Source organism: Penicillium mononematosum (assembly GCF_028829835.1).
Source record: "Penicillium mononematosum strain IBT 11891 chromosome Unknown utg000003l:1.0-8172316.0:1.0-8177699.0, whole genome shotgun sequence".
Lineage (NCBI taxonomy): Eukaryota > Fungi > Ascomycota > Eurotiomycetes > Eurotiales > Aspergillaceae > Penicillium > Penicillium mononematosum.
This window is the reverse complement of record NW_026643273.1, coordinates 1,587,138-1,602,703: the sequence shown is the minus strand read 5'-3', so window position 1 is coordinate 1,602,703 and position 15,566 is coordinate 1,587,138. Positions and strand designations below refer to the sequence as shown.

The following is a 15,566-nucleotide window of genomic DNA, read 5'->3' as shown; positions in this document are numbered from 1 at the left end:
CTCATAGAGGTGGCTCGAGTGCCAGAACGCCATCCAGTATTGAGTCCGGCGTCACATCAGCGAGAACATCAGACACCGCATGTAAATTGCTTCCATACTGCAGACTGCGGTCTTCGCCAGGCGGAGTGACAATAATGCGATGGCGAAAGACTTTTCTGGCGGCTAGGGCCACGATGGAGGGAGTCAGATAGTCGATACCATGCAGAGGAGCTAGAAGTCTGTAGAGCAAAATAAACAAGATGAGCTAGACGTAAGTAGTGAGGATAAGCCGGACTCACTGTGCAAATCGAGAAAACTGAATATTTGCATTGGCAGATACGCCACCCGCAACAGCGCGACTGAGCCGCAGAAATACAACGATGTCTTGGACGTATCGAACGACCTCCGCGCTCGTGCTCACCGATGCACTTGCTTCTCGAAGTTGATCCATCACCTATAAGTTCACAAGCCCGGTGTTAGATTGCTATGCTCAATTCGTGATTCTAAAATCGAAGTGGACTTGAGTGACATCGAACTTACTAACGGGCTGACCGTAGCATTCTTTGTTTCCTTGCCCTTTGAGGTATGAATAACGGAGGAAGCAGATAGTTGTCCATCTGAAAGCCAGTCATTCTCTTCCAGATAGGTATACCCAGCCTCCGGGCTGTGGAAATGAGAGATCAATAGATTGTCATTCTACTGCGGCATTAGCTAAAGTAAAACAACCAGAATGTGGACGTGCACAAATAATACTTACCATATGTGGTTTCAAAGGTGGTCGGAGCTGATCGAGATCTCGTGCCACAAGAGGGACGAAAAGGAAGTCTTGAGGCGCACTCAGGGTCCCGCTCTCAGTGACCAGCTCCCTAGATCGCATTAACTATCCCGCATGTCAGCTTTGTCATTACTGGGTTATCGATAGTAATACATACCTGCAGCATGTGCATTTGGATATCATCGCTGACAAAATTGAAGTTCTTAGCCACTACAATGTTGACAACGTTATTGCTGAGTTGTGATAAGGGAGCTGGTGATTTGCTATCCCCAAAACTCTTATAGGAAGAACTTTTGCTTGACTAAATCTATTAGCCTATAGCAATGAGAGTCATATCAAGTACTTGAAATATCAACATACTGATTCGGTGTTCAACCACGGACGCGATGGGCGATAGTTTGCGCGTGCATCCGGGGCGAGAACATTATTGAAGATCTCGTCAATAGATGTTTCAGATGAACAGTCAAGGATGCAGTATGAGTAATTAAATGTAGTTGAGCCAATCTGTCTTCCATTAGACATCATCTTAATACCCTAGGTGCATTGACATACTAAGGCAAGTTCTTTTGCAAGGTCATTAATACAGTGGCTGGTGGTCTCGATCAAGCAATGTTCGCGGGCAACAAGGCACAGTAAAAGTGCAACTTCAAGGTCAGATAGTTCCCGAGCAATATCGGCAAGATCTGTGTAGTCCATGTTTTGAAAAAGATGACCGAGTTAGCCAATGAAGATGCAGCAACTATCAAAAGAAGTCGACCTCGGGAGGATTGTGGTGGGGAATCTCCGCCTGAGGACCAAGGCGACAAGACCACCCGATAAGGTCTAGCGCACCTTACCCCCGTTCTCCCGATCAACAGCTCGAACATCCAACAACTGCCCAGGTAGAGGATTCAGTGCCTCGTTTGTGATCATAATCCACAGTCATGCCACCAAATCCACTTGCAAACTGGGAAAAGGTTGGAGACAGCTTTTATCGCAAAATCGCCGTGTATGACGCCATCTTCGAGGACGACGTCGAGTTAGAGAACTACATTGTCGCGGGCGCCCCCTACGGAGGAGCTATTGGTAAGTCTCCATTGGAGAACCGAAGAACTGGACTAACATGGATACCAGCACTTTATCGCGATGAAAGCAAGCCATTCAGGCTTCGCGATGGACAGGGTTCACGTTCCACCATTGATGTTTATTCATGCTCTGGGCAGAAAATCAATCGTATAAACGTTTGTTTGCACTTTATGACCGAATCATGATGAATCTACTAACTCATTTTAGTGGGAACAAGCCACTATTCGAGGACTAGGCTGGTCTGATAAGGAAGAGCTCCTGGTCGTCTCTGAGGACGGAACAGTGCGACGCTACTTCGGATTGGACGGCGAGTTTACATCCTTCTCTCTCGGAAATGTGAGACCCTTCAACTGCCTGCCCTAGCCATACTGTGCAAAAAACTAACAATGTGACAGGGTTCCGAAGAGTATGGCGTGAGAGCCTGCCAGTTTTGGTCATCAGGCCTCGTTGCATTGCTGTCCAATAACCAGCTAATTGCTGTATCCAAATATGACGAGCCGCGCCCGCGGCTCTTGGCACCTTGTCCAGAAGGCGAGGTGTCATCGTGGGCTTTGATTCCACCCGCCCATACGCTCTCACGCTCTGTTGAGGTTTTGTTGGCTGTTGACAAGACCGTCTTTTTAATCGATTCAACAGAGGCAGAAGACAAGATTCTGCAAGACGGTCCATTTAAACACATTAGTGTGTCCCCAACAGGGCGGTTTGTCGCGCTTTTCACCGCAGAGGGGAAGTTATGGGTAGTCAGCAATGACTTCCAAAACAAGTTCAGTGAATATGATTCAAAATCTCGGGTTCCGCCAAATACCGTGAATTGGTGTGGCGATGATGCTGTCATCCTTGGATGGGAGGACGAAATTCATCTTGTTGGGCCCAACGGAGTCGCATCAAAGTGAGTGGTCTCTTTTGCGTAATATGTGCGAGCACTGTCTAATCATCCCTAATCATCCTAGATACTACTACGACGGCCGCGTCCATGTCGTACCAGAGTTTGACGGGGTTCGTCTCATAACTAATGACACATGCGAATTCGTACACAAGGTCGCTGGTAAGTTAACATCACAAGGAAACAGGCAGACTGTCATTGATAATTTTTTCTAGGTGTTACTGAAGAGATATTCCGTCTTGGATCGTCTTCTCCCGCTTCCGTGCTACTGGATTCGGTAGACCAACTGGAGAAAAAATCGCCGAAGGCTGATGAGAACATTCAGCGCATCCGATCTAGTTTACCATCAGCAGTTGACACTTGCATTAAAGCAGCGGGTCATGAATTCGACGCCTACTGGCAGAAGCGCCTGTTGAAGGCTGCATCGTTTGGCAAATCCGTCCTTGAACTCTACAATAGCGATGAGTTCGTTGAGATGACCGAAAAACTACGCGTTCTCAAAGCATTGAGAGACTATAAGATCGGGCTGCCGTTATCATACGAACAATACCTGCGCCTCACGCCGGAAGGACTCATCGAGCGCCTAATCAGCCGGCATGAATATCTGCTTGCAATACGGATATCAGAATACCTACAGATTCCCGCAGACAAAATCTATGTACATTGGGCAAGCCAAAAAGTGAAGGTCTCGACTGTTGATGACGAAGCAGTTTGCAAGCTTATTGTCCAAAGACTCGATGGAAAGCCGGGAATCTCGTTTGAAGTTATCGCTCAAGCTGCTTATGACGAGGGTCGATCTCACCTGGCTACCAAATTGCTCAACCATGAACCACGGGCCGGCAAGCAAGTTCCTCTGCTGTTGAACATGGAAGAAGATGAGCTTGCTCTTGATAAAGCAGTTGAGAGCGGTGACGACGACTTGGTGAACTACGTGCTTCTGCATCTTAAGAGCAAGCTCCCTTTGGCAAGCTTCTTCCGAATGATCAACACCCGCCCAATGGCTTCTGCACTTGTGGAGACTGCTGCACGAGGCGAGGACATCGAACTACTGAAAGACCTCTTCTACCAAGATGATCGACCTATTGATGGCGCTAACGTGCTACTCTCAGAAGCATTACGCGATACAGATTTGACACGCCAAACCGAGAAACTCCACCTAGCATCTCGTCTCTTGTCTGATTCCAAGGAACCGACAGTGGTGTTAAACCAAAAATTAGTCACTGAGGCCTCCCAGCTTTTGAAAGCCCAAGACGCATTGGATAAAGACCTGGCAGACCACAGCGAGTTTCTTGGTCTTAGTCTCAACGAGACAGTCTACAGACTTGTCCGGGGTGGTTACGGTAAAAGAGCACACAAAATCCAAAGTGAATTCAAGATGCCTGAGAAAACATTTTGGTGGTTGAGATTGAGGGCGTTGGTGGCTAAACGTGACTGGGGCGAACTGGAGGAAATCGCTAAACTCAAGAAGTCCCCAATCGGATGGGAGGTAAGACAGTCGATAATTCTAATCTACTGGAATAGACGCTCACACAAGACAGCCTTTCTACAACGAGATTTTGGGTGCTGGAAACACAAAACTTGCTTCAGGATTCGTGCCCAAGTGCACCCACTTGTCCCCTGCTGAGAGAATCGAGATGTGGGTCAAGTGCGGTATGATCGTGAAGGCCGGAGAAGAGGCACAAAAGACTAAAGACCTTAACACCCTGGAACTCCTCCGCACTAAAGCATCTGGCCCCGCGGCCACCGAAATTGAGCGCATGATCAATCAACTAAGGCCAAGGAAATGAGCGCACTAGGGATGTTTAACATGTATCACACAGGCCCGCTCCAGGGTTGTTCAGGTGATCTCGTCGGCTTCATCGACTGCCGCAGAGTCGTCAGTTGCGGGATTGACGTCTTCGGTTGCAATTTGGAAGACATTATTCGCGACAGCAATCTTGGCAGGTGCAGAATCTTCGGCCATCGCATCGTCATCCTCGTCACCCTCCTCGTCGTCATCTTGTTGAAGAGCGGTGAATGTCAGAGTTTTGCGGTTGGTGTCTTCCCAGTCAGCCTAATTCAATGTGAGCACATATACTCCAGAACAAAACGACCATCTGTTTTCATACTCTTCGGGAGTTGACGGTCTTGCCGCGAGCCAGACTTTTAGCCTTCTTGATTTCCAATTGATCCATCACGGCCTCGGCTCGGTCCATTCCCCTTTGTTGCCGTAACCGCTGAGCCCTTGAAATCTTGTCATTTTTCTTCTGCTTTTTCTGGATACCGGAAGTGGCCCGGTCAGCCAGAACTGAAGGCCTTGTTGTGGTAGGAGATTCCGCTCGGGGAAGCGAAGTCACCGACTTGTCAAGGTCGAGACTTGGGGACGCTGCCCTCCGTGCTGCGCGGGAACGCTGCGAGACTGTTCAAATATTAGATACTCAAATATCAATGTATATGAGATTTGTAGTCAACACTCACCTTTGCTCTTAGCCATGGTTGTTGTTTTGAAGAATTGTCAATCTCGTGGGGTGAAATCGCTATCGATAAAAAAAGTTTACGGCAGACGAAGACGACCAAAAGTGCACCTTTTCCGCGCAAACATAGATGTACTTTCATGACCTGTTCTGCGCGTCTTGACACTCCCACGTTCTCTATCGATCCATGCTACTGTTGATGCTGGCATATTACTCTTGCCACAGATATTCCGTCTGGCTTTATTGACAATGAACACCCGCGACGGGCGCTCTGAGACTTTTTTCAACCGCCACGATCAGTACGCAAGCCGCAACAGTCATTATGAAATCGCCCTCACGACTTTACAAAACAATCAACCGCTAGCATACATCCTTATTGCTCTCATTTCGATTCCTATCCTTCTCGGTTACCTCGGACTCGTTCCCGTATCGCTATTCCAGCTTCCTTGGGATCTCATTGTCTATTTTACGCCCTCTCGAATCGTTATCGCTTTGGACCCTCACATATCGACCTCCGACCCAGAGACGCTAGCTTCGTCGCCTTTGCCCTTGCAAGATAAAAGTGACGCTATGAAACGTATTCTTGGCTTGGACAATAACGTCTACTTCCCCTTCTTCTCCAGGTCAAAATCACTCTCTATCTTCGGAAATGCGCTGCTGGGAGACACCAAGGATGTCGCCCCCCCCAGGGCTAGGAAACTGGAATAACTCGTGTTTTCAGAACAGCATCATACAGGGATTGGCTTCTTTGAAATATCTCGCCGAGTTTCTGGGGCACAACGTGGACAACCTCTCGGGAAAGCTTCCGTCTCGACGCATAGGGCACTACTAGACCTCATCGACCGTCTGAATAGCGCCTCCAAAAGTGGAACCAAGCTGTGGATCTCTGGACCTTTCAAGTCTATGAGTAGCTGGCAACAGCAAGATGCGCAAGAATATTTTTCCAAATTGCTTAGTCAAATTGACCTTGAAGCCGAGCGGTGCTCACGCGGAGAGACTTTGAATATTGGATTGAAGATTGCAGGGCCCGATGAGAACATATTTCGAGACAGCGACTGTGACGACCCGGTGGCGCCTTGGGAACCCGAATCGCTCCCATCGACAGATAAGCTTTATCTTGATAGGGTTTCATCTTGCAATCCTCTCGAAGGCCTGCTCGCTCAACGAGTTGGCTGCATGGAATGCGGATGGACTGAAGGGCTCTCGCTGATACCTTTCAATTGCCTCACTGTTCCTCTAGGCAAAAGATCTTCGTATGATGTCCGCGAATGTTTGGACCAATACATGGCACTTGAGCCTATTGAAGGCGTGGAATGCGCTAAGTGCACGCTGTTGCATCGACAGGAGCAGCTTATCAACTTGATCAGTGGATTTGAAGCGGACGAGAGTCGGCCAGAGAGCTCCGATGAGCCTCAACCACTGGATGCTGTGAAACTGTCAGCCCACTCGCGGTTAGAGGCTGTCAAGACAGCTTTGGACGGCAATGATTTCAGCGAAAACACATTGGCAAACAAATGCCATATCAACTCAAAGAACAGAATCTCCACCACGAAATCTAGACAAGCCGTCATTGCGCGGGCTCCTCGCTGTCTCGCTATCCATATCAACCGCAGTGTTTTCGACGAGTACACTGGGACGTTGGAGAAGAATCTCGCGACAGTCACGTTTCCTCAAATGATTGATTTGAACAATTGGTGTCTTGGCACCCAGCCTCTCAGCAAATGTGGCGACAACTCTGAGCATTGGGAGACAAATCCCTCTCGGTCCATGCTTCCGCAACCTGGTGAATCAATTCAAGTCCCTAGCAGACATTATCAATTACGCGCAATCATCACCCATTACGGCCGGCATGAGAATGGACACTATATCTGCTATCGCAAGTATCCGACATCGGAATTCACAGCTCCCGCACCAGACGAAATCCTTCAAGCCGAGGGTGATAAGGACAAGCCCGAGCGGTGGTGGCGCCTCAGCGACGATGACGTGCAGATGGTTAGTGAAGGTCATGTGATGACCCAAGGAGGTGCTTTCATGCTGTTTTACGAAGCTGTAGATGATTCTGTCTCACCGTGTTCGACTCGATCTGCAACTCCAGAACATGATCTATGCGATAAATATGCAGAATCTTGTCAGTTCGAGAGTGAGGAATCAATGGGCAACTCGGCCATGCCAAAAGACATCTCCACTCCGTCTACTGTCACCGACTTCGAATCTGCCACTTCCCGTGAGACCAGTATCTCGTTGCCGATGGACGACATGCTTCCTGCCGACCAGCCTTTGAAGACCTCAAATGTGATTGACACCGATGCTGAACAGAATGCTGAACTGGACTCACCCTCTACCGTCGTTGCATGATCACCTCTTCTTCGTCTGTTTTCTTTTTCTTTTTCTTTTTGTCTTTGCCTCGCATAGCCGTGCCCTATGGTCGGCTACCGCATCATCATGATACCCGATACGTTCCATTTGGCGTTTATTTGAGCTCCACGGTGTTTGGGAGTATTTTGTGTAAATTATGTACTATTATGGGGTCCCCAACGCGAGAATTGACTTATTGAAACAATACATGTCGATTGAATCCGGCTTGATTCTAATTCCATAGGCTCATTTCATCATAGATTGCTTCTCCTAACAACCCTTTATGTAATCTTATATACATATACGAGTTAGACCCCAGTCGACACCGATAGCGCCGGATAAGATCCCCGCATTTAGACATGAGCACCTTGGGAAAGGCCACGGTCCGGAATCACCTCATTAAGTAAGTACCTTGGGGCCACAGCATACAACTACATGTCCTTTTGCTCGCGAAAAAAACTACATTGCTCTTTTTACAGCGAGTTCTACTAGCAAATTAGCAATTCCGAACGTAAGCAGAATCTGCTTCCAAGACTGTTCTCAGACGTTGGCTGCTGGAGTTGCGAGTATAGATCCGAAGGTCCCCCGGGGTCCTCATTTTCTATCTGATCGTCATAGGGTATGATATCGTCCCCAATACTTGATAAAGCTGGTCGTTCCTATTCTAATTCGCAGAAGTATTCCAATTCTACATCATCTTCAATAATGTCTATCAACAAACCCTTACAACAACCGCACGACATCTTCCTCATCAATGAGCTACTTGAGAACATTCTTCTACATACAGATACGAGGACTCTATTAACATCTGCTCAACGCGTGTCTCGAGTTTGGAACACCATGATCAGAACATCAGTCAGACTCCAAGAGTCCCTCTTCTTCAAACCCTCCAAGTTCGAGATCTCCGATCCCTCACAACGCCTTCGCAACCCGCTCCTAGAAGATATCCTTTGGGCTCAATTCTTCCTGAAGCAACAACAGACCTCAGAGTCAAGATTTACCGACGTAAGCAGATTTCCGCTGCGGGAACCTGAGCGTCGCAAGCTCAAGTTTTACCTACGAAAAGACGCCAGTTGGAAAAGAATGCTACTTCAACAACCACCAACATCATCAATCGGAGTCCTTGAAATCATCAAAAGATCAGACTCCGAATTCACCAAATTATCTACCAGCCCAAACAACTTCCTGCGGATGGGTGACATTTTGACCCTCCTCCAAGGAGGCAGCACGCTAATTCCAACCCGCAACAAATGGATACTCTGGAGTGGACGATCCCGTATCCGAATGCCCTTGAACTTCGAATGCTGGACACCCAAATGGGTCTACGAACCAAGTACTTTACGGCCAGTCCAGGAATGGATTCCGGAAAATATAGACTGGGATAGTCTCCGGTTGGAGGTGGCATCAATGTATTTGAATGATTTCGATTGTGGGGTGGTAATTGTATCCGAACGAGAGACAGTTGCTTTTCCAGGGCGAGGATCGAGTCCACAAGGAGAGCAAGCTTGATCGTCGACTGGAGAAAGCGTTTGGGGAATGCCAGGTAGAGGTTGGAAGGAAGCATATAAATCACTCTTGGATTCCTATCAAAGGGGTTGGTGCTGATCGGCGATGGATCCTTAGACCCTGTTCTGCTACTCCTCTTGTTCCAACGATGAGTGACTCATCTGAGGCTTCAGATTCGGGTTCTATGTCTTCGTTTTCTTTGTCTATCTAGAATAGCCATACTTGAAGCTCTGCGCGAACTGGTGTGTATTTTAACTCTATCAGAGAGATTCGAGTGAAACACCTTCAATCATTGCATTGGTTTCAACATCGGCCAAGTGCCTCACCCTCAACAATTTAGATGTAAGAAGAAGAAAGAAACCACATACACATACAGCAGTGAGGATTCGCTGTTGATTAACTTAGCCTTGGCGAACAAGCTTTGCCTCGAGATAAACCGCTTGGCCTATAGTCACCTGGATCCGACAGAGATATAGACATTGACGACAACCTTGGGAAATGGTAACGTATGCAACTTTATCAGATTCAAGTACTTAGTTGCATACACTATGTCAACTAAATATTAGGTTGGCATCATTTTCCAAGCCAAGGCCATATCCGGTATTTTATAATATTTTTACCTTGATCGCTAGCTTAAGGAAAAGGCGATATATATATCTGAACTTACCTTAGGGTAACTGTCTTCTGATCCACTTCCATCGTTCAAGAAATAGTTAAACGCTTCAAATTTCTTGTTAGCTGTTTTCTGAGAATTCAAGGCTACAAGTGTTAATATGACCTAAAATTATAGGGTAGGGGTCGGGACAATCAAAGCCCTGGCAGTTCAGACGATGCATGAAATGATATCGGTCTTCATTCGATAGCACAAATTGGCCACAGACAAGTATAGTAGAGCTCCGTCGACACAGAAGAGGACACTGGAGAGGGTAGCTAGACACGGGGTACTCCTTCAAACCAAGTCAAACAACCTCGCAAATCCCAACAGAAGTCCCAACCCCCTATCTTGCAAACATCTACAACTGCCCAAAGTTTAGGTGCATGTTCCAAAGAGCCAAATAGGAAGGAAACACAATTCACCGCCAGTCCACCTATCCGACCCGTGCATCGGGAATAACCAGGCAAACCCATGTCACTTTAGCGCGACCAGGGTCACGACGGGAGAACACTCTCAACGACCCTGTTCGGATATTGTCCATCCTCACTCGGTCGGGCATACGATGTTGCCAGCCTGTACGACCAGGATATTGCTTTTTACACGCTGTCGAAATTCACCGTAGCATGTAGGCGCGCAGAGCGCGGATGTCAGTACCCAGCGCAGATTGAAACGTCGATGCGCCCGAAGCATCCATGCCCGGCATTGTACAGGAACAACGGCTCGACAGGACAAAGCGATTGCTAGCTAGGCCTAAGTAGGCAACTCGAAGAATTGCAAAGACGCATCTACAATTCTAACGCGGGTTCACGGCCTACCGCAGTTCCCCTTCGGCTTTGCACATGTGCAGGTGTTGCATTTCGGTGTGTCGAAACGTTCTCGAAAAGGGAGGGTGGATGAAGATTTCCATTCATGGGACGGAGACAACCCGCCTGGCTTGTTTCTGATGTTTGTGTTCCGTCTTGGGAATTTCCTAAAGCGTGTCCGTACGGGAAAGCGACCGTGGCGATCGTATATTACCCGGTCGCAAATATCGGTCAAGGTAGATACCCTTGGCCTACAGGCTGTGTATGTGTCTACAGGCTGTGAATTAGGTACTATGTAACTCCTGACTCAGAGGAGATATTTGATTGGAGTCAGCAGAAGAGACGATAGCTTTGCTTTGTAGCCAATGGCGATAGCTGCTCTAGCGGTCTCAGAGATGGGCTGTCTCATCTCGCCACCGTCACAATGTTGGCGTTGGTCTAGATTATGAGCTTACGACTGTGCTATCCGTGCGGATCTTATTCATGCAAGCACAGTTCCCTGTGATGGATAAGGAGGCGTTCATTGCTCTGGGAGATGATGAAAGTTGACACTTAAGCAAGCCTCATGGACACGTCTCGGGTACACCGTCAACCTCACTGGCATCACACCCTTGTCGATCGATGCAGCCGAGACCGCGGATAGTGTCCCGGAAGGATCTTGGGTTACTCACACTGCAAAAAGGACCGTGTACGGAGTAAGTTGGTATGTACTTCGTACTTTCAGAATGTGCTATCTCACATTGTTCAAAATCTCCAGCGGAATGTGGTTGGGACCCCATGGGTGGATGTATTTTCCATGGTCCAAATATATCTTATCTTTAGTGCCCGCGGCATCAACCTGGATGAGCTGCATCTCCTATCAACCCTGGAATTCGTGCAGCTGTGGCAAACGTGACCAAAAAAAAAGTACCTCGAAATGGAATTGTGGCTATTCAGTCGGTGAGTCAAGGTGTCGGAACTTGATTCTATCACATTAACTTTTATTCATGTTGATAGAGGCTAGGCCTCGGTCCGAGTTGATATACAGAGTAGTGAATCAGGAGATTAAAATATGTTGTACCTTCTAGACAGTGTGGATTCAATATTCAACCTCTTTTCTTCAGTGCTATTCTATTACAATATGTGTATGCAAGAGCAGACCCGACCGTCTGTGTCCTTGCAATTTTAGTTCAGAGATCTTGCATGTGAACTGCATGTGGATTGCATATGAGGTGCAGAGTATAATCTGCAGGGAAACCCGGGAAGGACTGGAAGGGGTCAGTGTGGATCTGAGCTCCAATGCACTATTTTACAAAGGGGCTAGAGCTGGCCACTCAATCCAATATGCAAATCAAGCTCCTTTCAACCCTGCATTGACTTCGTACTTGAATCCAGTCCAATAACCAGTACACAAATATGTGTATGCAAATCTACATTGTATGATTTGGTCTTTAACCTAAGCTGAGTCTCGCAAAGCTGCATGGAGTCGAACGTAACCGAGGTAAAATTGATAGACCGAGTTCTCACTTTCGTTCTCTGAAACAGAACTTTTGTACCCAACATACCGAGTATTCTCCGGGAGATTAACGTGATCCCGTTGAATCAAATCAATACCGGAGCTCTAGCACCCCAGTCCCCCGACGTCGAACTAGCTGTCTCCACCATGAAACCCAGGAGACAGGTAACAGGGCATGCATTGAAAATCTATTGAAGCACCGAGAGCCTGGAAAGGGGCAAAGATCTGAACGCGACGCGCGCCGGATCGTGAACCGCGGCCCGCTCCTCATCCAGTGAGCTTCTCACATGTCGTGTGAACTATGTGCAATGTGATTTCATCGCGACTGGAATAGGGAGTAGCCGGGGGCTGTACCGAGGAGCTGTCACGTCGATCTGAATTTGATTTTCTGGGTCAGTCGTTGAAGCCCCCGCTTGACCCCTTTCCAAGGTTTTCTCAGGTTCCCCGGCGGGCCGTGACGCGGAAGCATCAATTATGGAGTTGGACGTAGGAGGCGTGGGGTATTTGCATTTCACATTCGTCGGGGAATTAGATATGTAGATTTGCCAAAGTACTCTTGCGGTCAATGGGGAGTATATATTGTACTTGGATATGACGAGTATGATGGAGATGGCGATCATGCGCCCGAACGGGAAGTGCAAATTGGTCGTCGGGACACCCAGGATCACGGATTGATCCACTTAGACCGGGGAAGACCGTCACATTCTTCCCCGTCTAGGCTTGCATAAAGCAAGTCATCTGCATCATAAATTTATGATCATAAAGATATAATTATTGACAGATTGAACGGAAAGGGGCATGACATTCCGGGGAATCTCGAAAATCAGATAGATGGGAAATGTCTTTGTTTTGAGTGGTCTGGACTTGTCGATCTAGACTCAACCTTGGAGTATTTATTGATTTATTGATATTCTGACAAAGAAAAGAGCCTCGGTGGGATTGCGGAGTGGCCTGTGATTCGTGCGAAAATCAGACGGTCTTTTCCTCCCGGGAATAATTCGATAAGGGAAACTGATTACATCCTGGTTTAGAACTTTGAAGTCTACCCCGTACCCCGGAGGAGAACGGTAGGCAGTACGGAGTATTTGACGGCAAATTGATAATTGCCGAGGAACTGCATTTATCCGTTAGAGCCCCGGGGCAATCAGGGAGAAGTTCCGAGGCAACGGAAACCCGTTCCCAATCCTTTGGCCGTTCCTTTTTCATTTAGATTGGACTCCGCTAAAGGCTTCTAGATTGGAAATTCGAATCCTCCACGGACTTTAGACTTGGCCCGGGTGTGGAGACACGGGGAAACTCCCTTCTACCCAACTCCGTACGGAGTTTAAAAGAAAGAGGATAGTTCGTTCTCCCGTGGGTGTAGATTTCTCTTCAACTTTTCTGTACCTTCGACTATCAACGGTGTTGACGTGTTGCATTGTGACCGCCAAATGCCAACGAACCTGATTCCTCCAAGCGTTTAGGCGTTCAAAGATTCTGTTTGGGTACATGCGATTAGGGCTGCAAATTCCAGTTAGGCCTGCAGCTTCCGCGACTTCTCTTTTTTTTTCCCTCTTCCCCGAACGAAGCGGTGAATCCGAGGCATGATCATTGGAGAATTGTCATCGGAACTGGGAAATACTCCAAACAATCCGATTTTGAGATCAGACCAGATCTTGAAAGATTGTTGGGCAGCCCTTTCGGGGAAATCTCGATCTCCTGCCGTAAGGGGGAATCGACATTCAGTATTTGCTGATATCAGATTCTCTCGAGCTTGAGTTGTACTTTGTACACAATATACAATATACATTGGACAAGTATCTGTGTCAGACTTGTCAGAGTCGGAGGCAAGAAAAGCCAGCGCTTAACCGGGGATCCGATCTTTCCCCGTGTGTTAGAAAGCCAGAAAGCCAGAAATCCGATACATCTGGAAATTGTGAAAATAATAATAAAATAAAATCCCTTTTTGGATTTTATTTTATTTTATATTTTATTTTCTGTTTGGGTTGATCCGTTCTTCCAAGGTTGATCGACAGCCCTTTGTTTGCGGAAGCCTCCTTCCGCCTGATTGTTCAGATTTATTTTTTATTTGTTTTATTCTTTTATCCTTTTTTTTTTTTTATTTTTACTTTCCCCATTTTGGATTTATTTCTTTATTACTTTTCCTTTTTGGGAAATTTCATTTTCTCGACTGCAAGGGTGTCGGGAAGTCTAGAAGTCTTTCCCCGGCTTTGATCTTTGATATCTATTTGCGTGCGCCCTTCCCACCGATCATTGATAAACAACTCTCCTCGACTCTTCATTCTTCACTTCGCCTTACAACTTACACCTTCACACTGTTGTCTCTCTCTCACCTACTGGGCCCTGGTACTACCAACCCTCAACATCTACAACATACTCAACATACTCAACATATCCGCCACTATGATTCCTATTCAGTCACGTCTCCAAGAGATGTCGCTCCCCAAGGCGGCAGCTCCTATCGCCAGCACGGATCCAGCACAACCCACCTTTGCCTGGAGTGGCAGCGCCTCTTCGTCCATGTCAAGTCCTTTCGCCCCTCCACCAACTCCCAGCGACTCGCTCCTCGACATCAACCCACGCAAGTCGTCTTTCTCTAGTGAGATGGGAGCAGCATATGCCTTCCCCTCCTGGCCCAACCGCCCTTCCCTTTCAAGCAACGACTCCTCCGACTCATGTGCCAGCGCTTTCCTCTCTGACGACGATCTCTTGTGGATGCCAGAGAACTCAGCCGCTGAGCAAGCAGTAGAGGAAGCCATCAACCAAGACGCCGGTACCATCTGCTCCGTGACTATGGAACAACAACTTCAGCGCATGCGCGCTATCGCCGAACAAGAAGACCGAGCCAACTTCCTCGCCAAGGTTGAAGCCCACGCGCGAGCGACCCAAGCCCTCCGCACAGCAAAGCAGAGCATTGTGGCAGAGCGCGAGACATCAAAGCGCAAGAAGCGCCGAGTCGTGCCAACTCCCAAACGACGTGCTCACTCGGCATCTAAGGTGCTCAGTCAATAAGCTCACCGGCAATTCCCGGTGCAGCGCAGGCGCTCTCCGAATAACGCCACATTCTCTTCACAATCATGTCATTACCTCGCCTTATCTTTTAATTTCACCCCGCATCTCCCCGATATGTGCAGAGACCCACACCGAGTGCCTAATCTCGATTTTATTTTCCCCTTCAACCGTGATACCCGCGAGGTCGCCTTATGCCAAACTGCAAAGTTACAGGAGCCCCGATCTCCAAGCAACACAACATGCAATGATCTTCGTCTCAGCTTACTGGTGAATGGACACTCGCACGGGCCGACATCGGGATCCATCTGGGCCATGGAACCACCTGATGCCCACCCAGGGCCCGCGACCCCCGCGCTTACCTAATTTCTCGCTGTCGGCGCTTCAAGAAATCCCTGGACTGTCACTGTCACCTTACCTCTTGAACACACCGCTGGTTCATTCGGCTCTGACTCATTTTCCAACTTTCACATTTGTTTTTTTGTTTTTTTCCTTTTCAGCGAATCCATTATTCCCCCCCCTCCCACGAGGATCCTGTTCTTGCATGGAATGCAGCGCCTTTGATCATCATTTGACCTTTTTTAGCCT

General features: G+C 47.8%; 6 protein-coding genes across 6 annotated transcripts; 4 read left to right on the top strand and 2 right to left on the bottom strand.

Moving 5' to 3' along the window:
* Position 1: 1 nt before the first annotated feature.
* On the bottom strand, positions 2-1,450 carry N7519_005537 (uncharacterized protein; the record flags this gene model as incomplete). The annotated part of the gene is made up of 7 exons (XM_057292313.1): positions 2-218; positions 279-433; positions 520-675; positions 737-859; positions 912-1,055; positions 1,115-1,258; positions 1,307-1,450. The coding sequence occupies 7 exons, from the start codon at positions 1,448-1,450 to the stop codon at positions 2-4; spliced, it is 1,083 nt and encodes a 360-aa protein (XP_057147124.1).
* A 201-nt stretch (positions 1,451-1,651) lies between these two features.
* On the top strand, positions 1,652-4,497 carry vp16 (tethering complex subunit VPS16). The gene is made up of 7 exons (XM_057292312.1): positions 1,652-1,819; positions 1,868-1,974; positions 2,027-2,155; positions 2,215-2,708; positions 2,770-2,864; positions 2,918-4,188; positions 4,241-4,497. Exons 1-7 carry the CDS (start codon positions 1,678-1,680, stop codon positions 4,487-4,489), a joined length of 2,487 nt encoding a protein of 828 aa, XP_057147123.1. The 5' UTR covers positions 1,652-1,677; the 3' UTR covers positions 4,490-4,497.
* A 42-nt stretch (positions 4,498-4,539) lies between these two features.
* Positions 4,540-5,175, bottom strand: N7519_005535 (Alb1 domain-containing protein; the record flags this gene model as incomplete). The annotated part of the gene is made up of 3 exons (XM_057292311.1): positions 4,540-4,755; positions 4,811-5,100; positions 5,160-5,175. 3 exons carry the CDS (start codon positions 5,173-5,175, stop codon positions 4,540-4,542), a joined length of 522 nt encoding a protein of 173 aa, XP_057147122.1.
* Positions 5,176-5,404: 229 nt separating this feature from the next.
* On the top strand, positions 5,405-7,510 carry N7519_005534 (ubiquitin-specific protease UBP1; the record flags this gene model as incomplete). The annotated part of the gene is made up of 2 exons (XM_057292310.1): positions 5,405-5,830; positions 5,882-7,510. 2 exons carry the CDS (start codon positions 5,405-5,407, stop codon positions 7,508-7,510), a joined length of 2,055 nt encoding a protein of 684 aa, XP_057147121.1.
* Positions 7,511-8,215: 705 nt separating this feature from the next.
* Positions 8,216-9,019, top strand: N7519_005533 (uncharacterized protein; the record flags this gene model as incomplete). The annotated part of the gene is made up of 1 exon (XM_057292309.1): positions 8,216-9,019. The coding sequence occupies one exon, from the start codon at positions 8,216-8,218 to the stop codon at positions 9,017-9,019; it is 804 nt and encodes a 267-aa protein (XP_057147120.1).
* A 5,353-nt stretch (positions 9,020-14,372) lies between these two features.
* On the top strand, positions 14,373-14,981 carry N7519_005532 (uncharacterized protein; the record flags this gene model as incomplete). Its single annotated transcript, XM_057292308.1, has 1 exon — positions 14,373-14,981. One exon carries the CDS (start codon positions 14,373-14,375, stop codon positions 14,979-14,981), a length of 609 nt encoding a protein of 202 aa, XP_057147119.1.
* Positions 14,982-15,566: the final 585 nt, after the last annotated feature.